General features: G+C 47.5%; 1 protein-coding gene and 1 long non-coding RNA gene across 2 annotated transcripts in view; one reads left to right on the forward strand and one right to left on the reverse strand.

The window, feature by feature from the left end:
• meiob (meiosis specific with OB-fold) overlaps positions 1 to 16,041 on the reverse strand; it is a 77,973-nt gene that overhangs the window by 6,671 nt on the left and 55,261 nt on the right. Inside the window, 3 exon segments of the mRNA XM_086000387.1 lie at positions 6,890 to 6,955; positions 6,957 to 6,983; positions 7,119 to 7,205. Of these exon segments, the coding sequence (XP_085856513.1) occupies positions 6,890 to 6,955; positions 6,957 to 6,983; positions 7,119 to 7,205 (180 nt within the window).
• The window catches only part of LOC147110408 (uncharacterized), a 65,581-nt gene continuing 55,253 nt past the window's right edge, over positions 5,714 to 16,041 (forward strand). Inside the window, exon 1 of the long non-coding RNA XR_015079915.1 lies at positions 5,714 to 5,993. This is a non-coding gene — a long non-coding RNA (uncharacterized LOC147110408). The remainder of the gene's footprint in view (positions 5,994 to 16,041) is intronic.

The raw sequence follows: 16,041 nt of genomic DNA on the forward strand, positions 1-16,041 counted from the left end.
ACAAGCAGGGATGTGGTCAGGAGGACCTGGGTGCAGTGTCGCAAATGTTTCAATGATCGCAGTCGATCACGAGATGTTGTTACAAAGCCACACTTAACCTCATCCTGCTGTGCCTCTCATCACATCCCCATCACTCTGCCTTCCCTACCCTACTCCTGCACATCCTTACTCACACCAACTTACCTTGCACCTCCACCCATCCCTCTCTCGCTATCTACATTATCACATCTCCATCTCACTAACCACTCCTCAACACTCACCCTCATCCTAGTGCAATCACATCAACTAACAACACACAAGGGTAGGCACTTGGGTGTTTTATCCAATGTTCATGTAAAGTTTCTGTTAATGTGGTGTCAAACATTGAAACCTTTATTTTCAACACTTTGCGTTCTTGGACAGATCTGTGTGCACCTTTGGAAGTGGCTTAGTGAGTTGCAGTAAATGGCGAGACATAATGGTACACCCCGCAATGGTCATGAGTGTGAAAGGAATGGCTTGGGCATTGTAGGAATGCTTTATGGTGCTGGTGTGGGGTGGTGCCAACCTGGCGCATCATGTGGCAGCCTGCGTGTACAGCATCAAGTGAAGTAAATCTGGCCATGGTGAGGCCATCCCTGGCCCCCTGTGCAGCAATGTGGTCTGGTGCTGACGCCCTCTGTCCTGTGCCGCATTAGTTGATTGCGGAGAAGGTTGGTGTTGTTGTTGGTGCTGTTGGTGTGCCTGGTAATGCTAGTGTCGGGGCTGATCGTGGTGGGATTCTGAGGACCAAGGTGAGAGAGTTTCAAGGGCACCCATGCTGATGGAATAGATGGTAGGTGAAGTAGAGAGGACAGAAGCAATCTGTCAGTGGTGAGAGAGGTAATGAGGTCAGACTGGATGGCGACTTGTGTAAAGACTTGCAGCATCCTGAATCTGTAGTGGAAATGCAGTTTAGAGAAGCTAATGGTTAAGGGAACATATCTCAATCAGCTGGGAGCTTTGACTTGACGTTTGAAGCTGTCAACTCATCAGCTGATTCAGTGGCCACTGACCTCCCGCCGCAGCTTCACAGATGAGGTTTAGGCACAGCGGGAAACTGGTGGGCATCCTGTCAAATCCAAAAAGTTGGGAAAAACAAGCCACTAATGATTTTAACTCCCCCGCCGCTGAGTGCCGGGTCTGCTCAGTGCTGGCAGACCCGACATCAGGAAAGACCAGTGTGCGCGTTTTGACAGCGGGTTCCCGATCCGTTGTCAATCATTTTAAATTTAACAGCTGACCCGCCACCCATTCCGTCCACTGAGCGCCGGCAAAATTCCGGCCTTAGAACTCACAACTGGGGATGCAAAAGTTCAGCAACAGTTACAGCTACATGCCCTTCCTTTACAGTACTTTCCTGGCTGCCCTACACACTTGCTGGATCCCTCCTCCCATCCGCGAATTAAAAGCCATCCTGCATCCCTGTCCAGACACCTTCCCATACTTTCTTCTCACTCACCACCTCAGAGCAAACCTACAGGCGCCGCTGGATTCCTCATCACCCCATGAAACTCATAATGGCAACTTCCTAACCTACTGCCCTAACTATATCCCTCTCCTTACCAGTGCCCTACAACCAACACCCAAAAATTCAGCCTGCCAACATCCACATCTGTCTTTCCCTTCCAAATGGCATCACACCACCCACCATCACAAAACGCAGCCTATGATCTTTGCCACCTCCCTGCCCCTACTGCAGCCCATCGTCAAAGACCGCCCTACGGTCGTTCTTGGGTTTGATGGGATACCAAAAGAAATTTCATCCCAGGTTTTTGCAGAATTGGCAAAGCCCCTCTAGGAGCTCCTGAAGCTAAAGGGGGAAGATATTCGCTCAGCCTGGACAGATACCCACACCCAGTCGGTGGATAAGCTGAAAGCTGCCATAATTTCCCCGGATCCAACACAGCCTTTCCACCTGGAGGTCGGAGCAACTGAACAGAGTCTCACCGCGATCCTCTGTCAGGAGAGAGCTGGCCGACTGCAGCCCATCGCATACGCATCTAGGATTTTGCAAGGAGCTGAAAAGACTTATACGGCATGCAAGTGACATCTGCTGGCCATTTTCTGGGCAGTGCATCATTTTACTTACATTACGGGACTGCAGAGCACGATCTTGCACAGCCCGCACATGCCACTGAACCTACTGCTCAAACCAGGGGACTCCTTGATTTAATTGCAGCACCTTAGAAAATGGACACTTGAACTTTTGCAAAGGGACATTGACATTACCTCCAAGGCTACCACGTTGCTGCCACAGTCCTTAGCCTATGGGAGCGATCCTCATAAATGCCCACTGCCCCTCATTGACTTTGAATCCCACCCCGTTGAGAGGGAACCAATAAAGGGGGCACCCGACGTCTATGTTGATGGCTCCTCATTTCATCTACAAGGGTTATCAAGCGAAAATGCATTCGCCATTCCTCACAATACGCCGATATCGTGGCACTTCTGACAGCTGTTAAAGGAACATCTGACCGTCCCGTTAATATTTGGTCTGACAGTGCCTATGCTATTAACACAATGCTGACCTTACCCTTGTATCATAAGAATGACTATTGTATGGTGGACGGCAAACCACTCACACACGGCCCCTGGTTACACCTGCTCTGGGTATTTCTCAAACAACGTTCCCAATCATGCTTTATTGGTAAGGTGGCAGCACATATAAAGAATGGCCCACACTCTGCTGGGAACGCAGAAGCAGGCAGGGCCGCCAAAGATGCCGCTGTTAATGGGGATCCAGAGGATACACACACTGAACCATGCTGCCCAGTCACCAGGAGCCCTGCCCTCGAACACCCTAATCTGGTGTCCTTACAAGAAAAATACCAGCCGTATGCCATGGTGCACGCCTGGCACGAACAGGGCAAGCCCCTTCCTCAAACTACAGTGTGGGCCCCCAAGCGTATGATGGCCCCGGCCCCGATTCAACTGAGCAGTTGCTAATGTTCCAGAAAACAGCAGACGCCTGTCCGGTGGTGTGTGTGCCTCCGATGGTGGGCGAGGAACTGCCCTCCCTGTTCCATTCCTATCCGAAAGGCGGGCACTATTCAGCCTCCACAACGTTGGATAAAATAACCGCGACGGTATGGTGGCCTGATATGGTGAACACAGTAAAGCTATACGTTTCACGGAGCTTACCTTGTTTACAACATAACCCTCTCGCATGTACCAATCGAGCCCTCCTCAGAAGTGTCCCTCCCCCAGAGGGCCCATGGACTCACCTCCAGATTGATTTTATTGGCCCACTACCCAAGACGCAGGTCAACTTCTCATATGGCTTGGTGGTGGTTGACCAATTTACTAATTGGATCGAGACATTTCCGTGCTGCACCAATACGGCACTCACTGCTGCTAAGATTCTATTGAGTGAGGTGTTCTGCAGGTGGGGAATACCATTTTAGGTAGACAGTGATCAGGGGTCACACTTTACGGGAAAGATTTTCACCCATTTACAGGAACTCATTGGGATTAAACACAAACTGCATATCTCCCACCACCCTCAGTCATCAGGAGTGGTGGAAAGGGGAAACAGGACCCTCAAGACGATGTTGAAAAAGTTATGTGCAGACCACCCCACTCAATGGGCTAGGATGTTGCCAATGTGCTTAATGGCAATAAGATTACTGTGTAACATTGTTATTGTAAGGAAACAGAAGGTTCTCCTCCGATAACCACCAGGACAGTTGAGGCAGAGGCCGGTGCTGACTCGAACAACCAACACAGGGCTGTAGGCCAGCCAAGGAAAATAAGACCAGGTCATGAGGTTGGCGTGAGATAAACCAATCAGCTGGGCACGCTGAGCTCCAGCCAACCGTTAATGAAATTAGGATCAAGAAGGTGGTGATCACGTATTGGAAAAGGTATAAAAAAGATAACGTTGAGACCCGATTGACTTCGGAGAAGACAGGAGAGAGAACAGCAGCTGGGCAGGCTCAGTGTCCCGCCTCAGTGCGCCATCCGTCGTCCTTGGTTGTACGGGAAGTAAAACCTGTGTTCTAACCAATTAATTACTGTCCAAGTTTGTTTAATGCATGTTGTGTGTGTTTAATAAACTGTTCTGGCTTACTAAGCGAGTATCCTTGTTGTCACCATTTATGCCGGTCAATTTTGCCTACAACATCCCAACTAAAAGTTAAAAAAAGGGGAAAAATTTGTGTTCACCACCAAAGTTGCCGGTGCAGTTAATGGCCGCTGGAAATGGCCGCAATGCTAACAGAGTAAAATTGGTCTGGGGGGGCATGGAGATAGGTGGCGCAGCGCTCACCTTCCATGCAACGCCGTCCTGGTGGTGTTGCTGGAGGGATCCGGGACAAAGTTTCTGTCCAGGTCCGGCGTTGCAGCTTCCCACAGCCTCTGTGGGCGAAGCTGTGGAGCTCGCAAGGAATTGTGGGCAATGAAGAGGTCTGAGAATTAAAGGGGCCATGCACACTGAAGCAATACAAAATAAAATGCAGTGAATCAATACATTTTTCAGCCCTTTCTGCCTTTTAAGAAATATACAATATTTAAAATATGTTCCAAATGTGAATATTCAACTCCTAACCTGAACAAATGGGAAAACTGCCTCAGCACTAACACAAATGGCTCAGCAAGCCAGGGAAGGGGCACCGAGGGTCTCACATGCAGCACTCCAGCTTTGTGCAGGGGGTCAACACTGCAAGAGCGGCCCTCTACCCACAGGGGCTAGGTGGCCCTCCAGGAAGAACGATGTGGGAGTACATCACGAAGGCCATCACTGCCAGCAGTGTCGCCCCCACCACCTGGCGCCAGTGCCCAAACAAGCTTCATGACCTCAGACCACTGGTCAAGGTCAGTGAATGCATCTTCAAAAGCCGACTCCTACCAACTGCACCACGAGCCTCACACACTGCTCAATGCACAACCCCGAATCACTCACCCATCAACAATCTGCACCAATGACAAGGCACATCTCCCATTCCTAGCCTTACCTCACCCCTTTGGAGGAGACGGTGCAGGTCATTCTGGCCAGCGGCAGGGCTGAAAGGATACAAGATGCGGGTGTCCTCGTACGTTATTCTCCTTCTGGCATGCACCTCTTGCTTTCCCGCCCTCCTGTCAGCACAACTCCACCCTTGTGCCTTCCTCATTTCACACACCCAAGAAATGCAGCCTGCCCAGCCAGTGGGTCAACAAGAAGAGACAGCCTGCCCAGCCAGTGGGACCGCAGGCGGATGATTCCATCCCAGATATCCCGGCCTCCTCTTCGGCTTCCTCCTCTTCTGCGTCTTCCTCTTCCCTCTGCAAGCAGATGCTGTAAATGTGAAATGACAGCATAAAATGCTGGACATACTCAGTTGGTCAGGCAGCATGTCGACCTGAGATGTGAACTCTGTTTTTCTCTCCATGAATGTAGCGTGACCCGCTGAATATTCGCAGCATGTTCGGTCTTCTCAAAGGCCTTCATTTACCATTTGAGTCCTTGCAAGCGTCCAACAGCACTCCCTTCACACTTAAAAAACTTTTCACATCTATTGCAGCAAGCCACCACTTCAATAAAATTAAAAAAAACAGTCCAAACTGTTAAATTCAAACTTATCTGAATGATGTGTGTGTTCCTTTAAGAACTGCAGACATTGCCACTGTCAGCCTGCTTACACACCAGGTTAACCTGGTGTGCTTAGGACCCAGCACTGAATTCAGCGCTAGGGTCGAAGTTCGCGTTGGTGACGTTAAGTTGGCGTTATACACCGATTGATGTCACCACGCTGCCATTTTTTCTCCCAGGGCGCTGCCAGTTACCAACAACGCAAAGGGGGAGAGGTATATGGTGGCCATCGCGGACCCACCACCAACTGGCGAAAGGGCGGCGGCCGCCATTTTATTGTCATTTCATGGCGCTACCGAGTGTCGGTAAGTAGATGAATTAAACGAAAAACAGACAAGCTGAAAAGAGAAATGGAGTAAAAAGACAGAAGAGGGGACTAGCAACACAGACATGATAGAAACAGGTGAGCGAGCTACCAAGCTTACCATGAGGAACGTCACGGGAGATTCGCTAGTATTAATAAAGTACAGAAAGACAAGAAAGGTTGTAACAGAGAAAGAGAAGTTGCAGGCTGGAGGTGTAAGAGAAAGGTCACTTATTACACAACAAGCATATTCTTGTATCCTGTCCGGCAGTGCGAGAGAGGCAAGAGCTGTCAGATGAGCCCCTTCAGATATGGGAGTAGAACTGGAGTTTGGACAGACTTTTGCTTTACTGAAATTTAAGAACTGTAGAGCGGAAAATCTGTTTGCTACAAAAGAGGAATCCAAGCTTCTTGGAGGCAACTTTAGCAACAGAGGAGATGTGCTAATCTAATAATGCAAATATGCTAGCAGTAGCAACTATATTGTGACACTGTACCTGTTAGTAAATTTATTAGCAACAAACATTTCCTTTAATTTTATACTATTGCAAATTATGCTATACTGAAGTTATCCTATAGCTTTATACAGGTCCACAATCCCTTATCCGCAATTCCGAAATTCGAAAAGCTCTGAAAACTGAAAGTTTTTTCGTGGAGCGTCACTCGTGTGCACGACATGACCCGAGTGGCGCCAAACATGACCCGACGCGGCCGATGCTTGACCCCCGCAGGTGTGAGGCGTCAGTTGTGTCTCAGCGCTGCTACCAGTCACACGTGCGTCTGCTGCTCTCTGATATTTTTTGTTATTTTGTGATTTTGAGTTTAATTTCACTGTGAAAATGTCAAAAAGAGCTGCAGATACCCCTACCGTTCTGAAATCCGAAAAATTCCGAATTCCGAAACACATCTGGCCCCAAGGGTTTCGGATAAAGGATTAATAACTGTAGTTATGTTAATTTTTGAATTACAAGCTTTTAAAACCATTAAAAGCTTACACAGGTCTGTGCCTGAAATTCCCCATGTGATGAACTCCCGTTATTAATTGTGGTGCAAGGTGTCAAGAAGTGGAGTAGCTCTACGGCAATCATCCTGGAAGCTGGATGGTACAGGCAGACTACAGGGTGGGAGGGTGCAATTAAATCAATTAAAAATCTAATAGGCTTCTTTTTAATCTAATAACAAAACTAAACAAGTTACATTGTTAAGGATAAATAAAACCCAAACCTTTAGATAGATTTTGCACCTCTCCAAAAGGAAGTTCCATTTTAATGATGTTTTCTGCTCTTCTGTTAAACTGCAAAACTCCTCGGTCTAGGAATTACAGCATAAGATATATAGCATCAGTTTTGTGATCCTAAATCATCGGATAATTTATAAGGTAAAGTTCCTCATGTTGGTCTACCAAGGGTCATAATTTAATACAATAAGGTCCTTCTCTCAAGAAATCCTATTTCTTTATTAGTTTTTCTGTTATTTTTGTTACTGTTCCAAACTCTGAAAAGATTTTTAATACACACAAATTTATGCTAATTAAACAGCAAACTTGACAGTCTTATGCAATGAAAATGTGTCATCTGAAAACAGAGCTGACACATAAGGATCAAAAATGGGGTCCGGGATGCGTGCGCGCACTTCCGCCTGCTTTGTGTGTTCACACCTAACATCTGCCAGCAACATGCAACAATAATTGACGTCAACACTGCCATTTTAGAACTCCACATTCCAGCCAACACCCTGTCTAACCTTGTACATCTGAACATGTTAAACAGAATGAAGGGCTCCTCACCAGCGCTATTTAAAGGGATCATGAACAATAGTTGCGGGACTATTTCTTCTGGCTGCTGGTGCAATTGTATGTGTTTTTGGAGCTTTTCTATACTTGGCTAAAGTTTGAATACTCTACAGGGAGTGGTCTGGCTGGTCTTGAAGTAGTTTTTTGGTCATTTAAAATGTGCTGAAACAAGTTGCTTCCAGGCATGGGTGGCCTGGTAGAGCTTCCTCTGGGAATTGAGCATGACTGGGAGAATGAAGAGAGGCCACGCAGAGCAGGAGAAGCTGCTAAAAGAGGGAGGGGGAAGGGGAGAGGGGCTCTCAGCGGGAGGCCATATCCGCTGAAGATCTTCAGGGAGCAATTCTCTTACTTCAACTTCAGCGAGGATCAATGCATGAGACATCTTTGCTTCACTAAAGAGGTTGTGACTGAAATCTGCCAACTGCTGCAGCCACAACGGCAACCTCAAAGCAGGGCAGACAACATTGCCTGTGGCTGTCAATGTGACCATGGCTCTTAACTTTTATGCGTCTAGCTCATTCCAGGTGGCTGCTGGAGATATAAGCAACATCTTGCAGTTTGCAGTGCACTGCTGTATAAGAGATGTCACTGAGGCTCTCTATGCACAGAAAAACTTTCATCTCATTCCCTCTTGCCAGAGACAAGCAGGCAGAGCGAGCACAAGGTTTTTGCATGGATTGCAGGCTTCCCCATGGAACAGGGTGCCATTGACTGCACGCACATTGCCTTGTGTGTGCCTCATGTGAACTCTGCCATTTTCATGAACCAAAAGGGATTTCACTCCCTCAATTTGCAGCTGGTGTGTGACCACAGGTAACACATCATGCAGCTAAATGCATGTTATCCTGGCAGCAGTCACGAAGCATTCATTCTGCAGCAGTCCTCTGTTCCACCAGTATTTGACCCACCACGGCAAGTTAAAGGCTGGCTACTGGGTGACAAGGATTATCCACTCATGACATGGCTCATGACTGTGGTCCGAAACCCAAGCACACATGCACAGCAGGCCTATAATGAGAGCCATGCTGCCACAAAGAACATTAGAGAGCACATCATCGCTTCCGCTGCCTGAACCGCTCTGGAGGTGCCCTGCAGTACGCAATTGAGCGGGTATCAAGATTTGTAGTAGTATGCTGCATAACCTGGCCACTATGAGGGAACAGCCCTTGCCACCACCCATCAGACGAGAAGCAGAGGAGCTGAAGCACGAGGAGGAGGAGGAAGTGGAGGAACAGGAAGAGGAAGGGAGGCTACAATGTAGATGGCCCATTTCTGACCGGACTCTACGTGATCAAATTATTCATGAGCGATACCAGTAACTCAACCACACCTCCCCATTCAGCAACAGTCCCACACACCGGCTGTGATTTCGCCAGTGGAGGTGGGATCGCAGCGGGTCCCAGTCCCGCTCCCGGCTTCAGCCCGCTCTCTCCAAATGATTTTACGTTGATTGGGCTTGTTAAGCCCGCCCTGCGCGTTCCCCAGCCAATTAAAAGGAAACAGGTCTGATGACGCATCATCAGCTGGTTTCCTTAAAGGGACCATGCCCACATTAATTCTGACAGTTCTGTCAGTGTTCTGCAGCATTGAGGTATTGCAAACACTGACAAGCACTGCATAAAGGTGGATGGCTGCACCCAGACTCTCGCATGACTCCCTCCATATGCTTCTGGAGTAGTCACAGCACGCAGGAAGGTTCTGTTCCCTTCCCATGGGCGGAAGAGACCTCCCCAGGACACCAATGCAGCCTGGTTGCACATTGCACAGGAGGGCAAAAGCAGGGATGTCATCAGGAGGACCAGGCTGCAGTGGTACAAACCTTTCAATGATCTGAGCAGATCATAAAACGTTACTGCCAAGCCACACTCAACCTCATCCTCCTGTGCCACTCATCACATCCCCATCACTCTGCCTTCCGTACAGTGCTCCTGCACATCTTTACTCACACCAACTTACCTTGTACCTCCACCCATCTCTATCTACGTTATCACTTCCCCATCTCACTAGCCACCCCTCACACTCACCCTCATCCTACTGCAAGCATACCAACTAACAACTCACAATGGTAGGCACTTGGGTGTTTTAGCCAATGTTCATGATAAATTTCTGTTAATGTGGTGCCAAACATTGAAACCTTTATTTTCAACACTTTACGTTCTTGGACAGATTTGTGTGCACCTTTGAAAGTGTCTTAGTGAGTTGCAGTAAATGGTGAGACATAACGTCCCCCACCCCGCAATGGTGATGAGTGTAAAAGGAATGGCTTGGACATTGTAGGGATGCTTTATGGTGCTGGTGTGGGGTGGTGCCAACCTGGTGTATCATGTGGCAGCCAGGGTGTACAGTGTTAAGTGAAGCTAATCTGAACATGGTGAGTCCATCGCTGGCGTCCCAGGCAGCAACGTGCACGGGTGATGATGCCGTCTCCAGTGCAGCATCAGTTGATTGCGGAGAAGGTTGGTGTGGATGTTGATGCTGCTGGTGTGTCTGGTGATACTGGTGTTGGGGCTGATCGTTTTGGGATTCTGAGGACCAAGGTGAGATTTTTTCAAGGATACCGATGCTTCTTTTGTTCTATCGTAGCCCTGCCTTCAATCTATTTTATTTCCTTTCCAGTTTGAAAAAGGGTTAGACCTGAAACGTCGACTGTAATTTCTCTCCACCGATGTTGCCTGGCCTGCTGAGTTTTTCCAGCATTTTCTGCTGTTATGATGGAATAGATGGCAGGTGAGGTTGAAATGACAGAAGTAATCTGTCAATGTTGAGATAGGCTGTTCCAAGGAGGTGACAGTGGATAGAGAGATTACTCCAAACACTTCAAAAGTGCATAAAGCTCAAAAGTTCTAAATACTGAAGGCTGAAGCTTCTGAGATTGGAAACTGACCCGCTGTCAAATGGCAGGTTTAAACCACTTTTGCAGCTGTCACCTATTGAAAGAAATGGAGAGTTGTTCAGAACCCAACATACTTACCTGCTGTGATCCCTGAGCGATGGGAACCTCGTGGAAAACTTGGCAAAATGCTTTGGAACTGGGGAAAATGGGGATTTAATTACTTTAAATACCCTCCTAACAAGCACAATTGAATGACCCGCCGCTTAGTGCCGTGTCTGCAAAGCGCAGGCAGAACCGGCACTTGGGAAACTGACAAGGAGGTGGGTTCAGAGCGGGATACCGGCCCGCTGTCAATCTTTTGGATTTTGACAGCGGACCCACCGCCAAACCCGCCCTCTGAGCGCTGGCAAAATTCAGCCCTCCATCACTGACCATCACATCGTCCTCTTTCCGACAACACAAAAATAAAAATTGCCAGAAAATGGACATTCCAATCTAATTTTAAAAATTCACTTATTACATAATGGATACAAAATTAAACTGCGTTCCTAGTGCCTGTCTTCCGTGTCCCTACGAGGTGCTTCCCCAGTGACTGCAGCATGGTGGTGGAAGGCTGCCGACTTTCAATTGAGGAGACTGCAGATGGTCTTGGAGGGTGACGTCATGCAGCTCTGGGCCTAGAGGGCCCAGCTTCAGATAGCACCATCTCGGCCTGGGCTGAAGCAGTCTGGTCTGACTGGCAACAGCAAGGGCAGTAGCGGATTGGCAGAGGTGGGAGTAGGAATGCTGTCATCCTGAGAGAAGACAGCAGGTTCGTGTTCCATGGAGCCACCGCCACTCTCCTGGGGTGGCGCCTCAACAATCCTACTGATCGGTTGGGGAACAGAGTAATGGACTGCTGTGATGCCCTGGAAGCCCCTTTGAACAGTGGTATCCAGAGCCACGATGGCAACAGTCTGAGCTTGCAAGGCAGAAGTCTGAGCTTCCATGACAGCAGTCCGAGATTCACTGCAGCACTCAGACCTTTGATGAAAGCTATTTGTGCTGAAACTGTGACTTCGGACACCAGATGCTGCATCATGGTTGGTTCCACAGGTGTGCTGATGGAGGTTACCACCCATTCCATGTTGGAAAGGATGGGCTCCAAGCTCTGCGCCAAGTTGGTGCTGGACTACTCCATGCTCCTTGACATTGTGTGAATGATTTCTGACAGGCTTTCCAGTGCACCAAGCATTTGGTTGTGTACACCCATCAGCCGCCTTCCGTAGCCTGGCCCATCAAGGTCTTCATCTGATTCCTCTGCAGCAGAACTAGTGTGCGACCTTGCCTTCCGGCGAGCTGGCACCTGTGCTATCCTTTCCCCTTACCCTGGCTCCTGTGCACTTGTGCCGGGTGTCTCACCACGTGTAGGACCCGGCCCTATCCTAGCCTCTAAAATACACGCAGTGTCAGTCTCCGAGATGGTGGCTGCGAGTGTAAGGTCGAATAACGGTATGTCTTCATTTTCACGGTCTTCTTCCTCTTCCTCCCCTGACTGGGAAGGTTCCAGTTCTTGGGTATCTGAAATGACAAAGAGACAGGGATTGGGTTGTGGTGAGGGAAGAGGAGAAAGTAAGAAGTGCATACTTACACCATCTGCACCTTGTGAGTCAGATTGTGGGATGAGGGAGAAGTGGGAAGAGAGAAGAATTAGGTATGCAGATACCCCCATCACTGATCGCTTCAGCCCCGCCAGTGGCGACGGCCACAGCCTTAGTGATGCCCCTTCCCATGATGACTAGCACTGTCTCCTCCATGAGGGTTAAAACAATAAGGTGTGCTTGTCCTCCTCCAGTTCTTTCCTGCTGCCTCCTGTTATGCGCCACCTTCTCCTGCAAGAAAGAGGGAAGTGTGTCAGTGAGCGTCCTGTAACATGTTTGGGTGATGTGGTTGTCATGATTGAATAGCTGCCAGTGTGTGTGAGCTGTGAGTGCGAGGCTTGCAGCAGTGTTATGCGTGTGAGGGTGAGGTAAAGCATATGATTTGAAGGGTTGAGTACTGATTGTTAGGTGGGTGATGGGGGTGTAGTGAATTGAGCACTGGATGAGGCTAGTGGTGCAGTTGGTAGGATATGCTATTTGAAGATTGGACTCACTCACCTTGACAACTCATGTCAGATCGTTAAATTTCTTCCTGCACTATATCCATGTTGTTGGAGCTACACTCCTGGCATTGACCTCCACCGCTACTTTTTCCCACTGCTTTCTAAGCATATGATTCGAGGGCCTCCTGCCCCCACTGTGGATACACGATGCCTCGCCATCTATCCCCATCTTGCACCAAGACACCACCCCCGTACAGTGCCAGAAAACCTTGGTGCACGCTCGCTTGCATATTCAGCCATTCCTCAAAGTATCACAGCACAGATTCAGTTTTCAAATGACTTCCACCACTTCTTCCAGTCACAATGCACCTGCCCTTTAAGACGTGCAGGCTGCCTATAAGTAGCCCTAGCCACTCACAATATTGGGTCCCCTGCTGATGCGTGTAGCCAATGAACAGTGCAGGCTACACGCAGCATTCGTGTAAATCAGTAAGCAGCACCAATTTAATGCGGTCTGAAAGACAATGAATGGGCGCGGGTTAATCACATACTGCGATCCCCACGCCCATTTTCGGGGGTTATCCAATTTAACCCTCCAGGAGTTGGGGGCTCTAAGCTTTTGGGCTTAACCCTGTTGGACTACTGAAGTCACTAGTATGTACTATAATAAAGATGGGTTAGCTCATTGTATTTTTTCTCGCTTTTCCCCAGCACAACTGGTGGTGTGGAGGTAGCATCAATGGATATATGTTTCAAACTTGTAAGCCTGATGATCCCTAATATATGTTTAAGCAGGCTACTGCATGATGCATTGCGATCAATGAAGTTAATAACTGCTGTTGCTAATCCAGGGCAGAAAAAAATCTCTGAACAATTGGACAGAGAATGGGTGAAGGGCACTTTAGTCTATTTCATCTTTCTTCAATGACAGTAAAGTTCCATTACAGGTTAAGCAAGTGCCATATAAGATATGCATCCAAGCAGTTCTGCTTCATTGTTCAGAAATCGGAGGCATCTAATGCAAGGGCTGCCTTTGGCCCATATGCAAAATCTAGGACTTATGGCAAAAATAGGTTGCGAAGAGGGAGGTCTCCAGCCTACACTGGCTTGTCCCTAAGTACCCTAGAGGAGTAAGCCACATAGCAGGCCAAAACTCCTGACGAGGACCTTGGTTAAGTAGCTAGCAATGAACAAGCCTGGTACGTATCCCTAGATACATGGAACATCAAGGTGGCTGGCACGTTGTGGTAGTCCTGCTTTCCACTGCCCTGAATGCAGATGTAGATAGCATAGCTGATGAAGAAACGCTGAAGTCTGGAACAACAGCTTTTGGAAGACATCACCTGGAGGCCAGATATGAGAACATATTCTCATATATCCAGGGTTTGACGCCTACCATTATTGGGTTACAAAGGCAAGCAACTACTGAAGCTCTGCATCTCCAATTGGTAGAACCACTATTTGGTGATGATGTTATGGTGTAGTCATTACACTTGCAGAGTTTATGATGAGTTGTGCTGCTCGCCATGCTACTCATGAGCAGCTCCTTGTATCTGCTGTCTGCCTAGTTTTGGCTCAAAACACATGTTCGCCATGTTGTGGTGGGGAGAGAGAGAGAGAGAGAAGAGTAAGTGTGGGTGTGATGGCTCCTAGAGGACACACACAGCAATTAAACATTTGAACCAAGTCAACTCTGTGTGAGACTCAGTAATTTGATACTCGAGCCAGACAGGTCCACAGTACTGCAGAGCTTCAATAGTTGCTTGCCTCTCTGCACTGGAATGGCGCAACTGCAAGTAGATTTTGTTGCAGTTTGTCTGCTATACTGGTGTTGATGAATTACAAATGAATTGCATGAAATTTGATATTTATTTTCAGTGTCAGCAGAGTATTTGTTATGGTTGGGTAACACTGGTGTCTTTATGAAAATAAAGCTAGTGTACTAAGTAATAAAAACAGTTTGGATATGAATTGGGTTCCCATCCCTTTAAGAGTCAGTGAAATCTAAATCAGAAAATTGGGAAGTATACAACAGGGTGTATAAGGTATTTTAAAAACACAACCATTTTGATATATGTGCATAAGCAATATTTCCTGTTGAAAGTAAAGGTCAAATATATTTCTATACAAAAGATGCACTATTATGTGTATGAATTGGCTAGGATTTAAAATGATTCCAGAATGCAGCCTGGGTTAAGGAATATTAGGGGCTGGATTTTGCTACGGGGGCGGGTTGGAGGTGGGAAACCCACATTCGGGCTTGTTGTCCTGCCTCCATGGAGATGTGGCCAACCCACTGGATTTTCCTCTGATTGACCTTGTTGAGCCTGCCCTGTGGGCTCAGCAGGCCAATTAAGGGCCACCCGGCAACAGGTGACGTCAGAGATTGACATTTCATCTGTCAAAAGCTTTTGGCAGATGAAATATCAGTGTTTAACAGCTGTTTGAAGCTGTCAAGCACTGAAAAACTGCTAATTCAGCCTCAGTCCTTTCTCAGGATAACTTTAAAATCATTTTGCTGCAGAAACCAAGAAGCTGATTTTTTTTTTTTAATCGGAGCTTCTGTGGTTCTTGCAGCCGACTCCCGACACCGGAATGCAGGACTCCTGTAAAGGTAAGTAAAAGTAAGTTAAACTTATTTAAACACTTTAAACACTTACCTTTGCACTCCTGCACCCCTCACTCACCTGAACACTGGGCATCTCGACCCCTCCAAGACCTCAGACCCACGTCCCGCCTCGAAAACTTTTCGTGGTTTGGAGCTGTCGGGAAGCCCACAAACCAGCAATAAAAATCGCGAATAGGCAAAAAACTACCTGTTAACAGGCAGTTTAATTGCCTTTAATCCCTTCCCGCCTCTGGGAGTCGGGTTCCAGCACTTGTCGGCAACCCGACTCCTATGAAATTGACATGGAGGCGGGATGGGGTCGGGACCCCCGGATCTCCGATTTTTATCGCCCGCACGCCTCCAACCCGACTCCAGGGGCTTAGGAAAATCCAGCCCTAGATCTTTCACATTTGTGTGGTAGCAATGAGGTATTGTGCTGGGTAAATTTTCACAAGTACACAGTTTCAGAATTGCAGAAATTTGTTTTTTCAAAACACAATAATGCTTCAAGTTAATAAGAGAATGAACAAATATCTGTTTAATTTTAACAATTTAAAGAAAACGTGGCAAAAATAAAGGAAGATATCCCCATCAATGGTATTGTTTTTATTTTCACTGCTGTGAAAGGTCAAGGGTTCTTATTCAGAATTGAGTCAATTTGAAAAATAGCAGCAAGTTTTATCACAAAGTGGACTGACCACTAGTGGGCAGTATTGGAATTGGGAACACCTAAACAATTTACTAGAATTTGAAAAAATAGTCCAAGCTATTGGTAATACACTTTCTATATAAATACCATGACTGCTAGCTGAACACAATTTTGAACCCTAT

This window comes from Somniosus microcephalus, chromosome 11 (genome assembly GCF_052327205.1).
Source record: "Somniosus microcephalus isolate GS21.2 chromosome 11, FLI_Smic_1.0, whole genome shotgun sequence".
In the NCBI taxonomy this organism is placed as follows: Eukaryota; Metazoa; Chordata; class Chondrichthyes; order Squaliformes; family Somniosidae; genus Somniosus; species Somniosus microcephalus.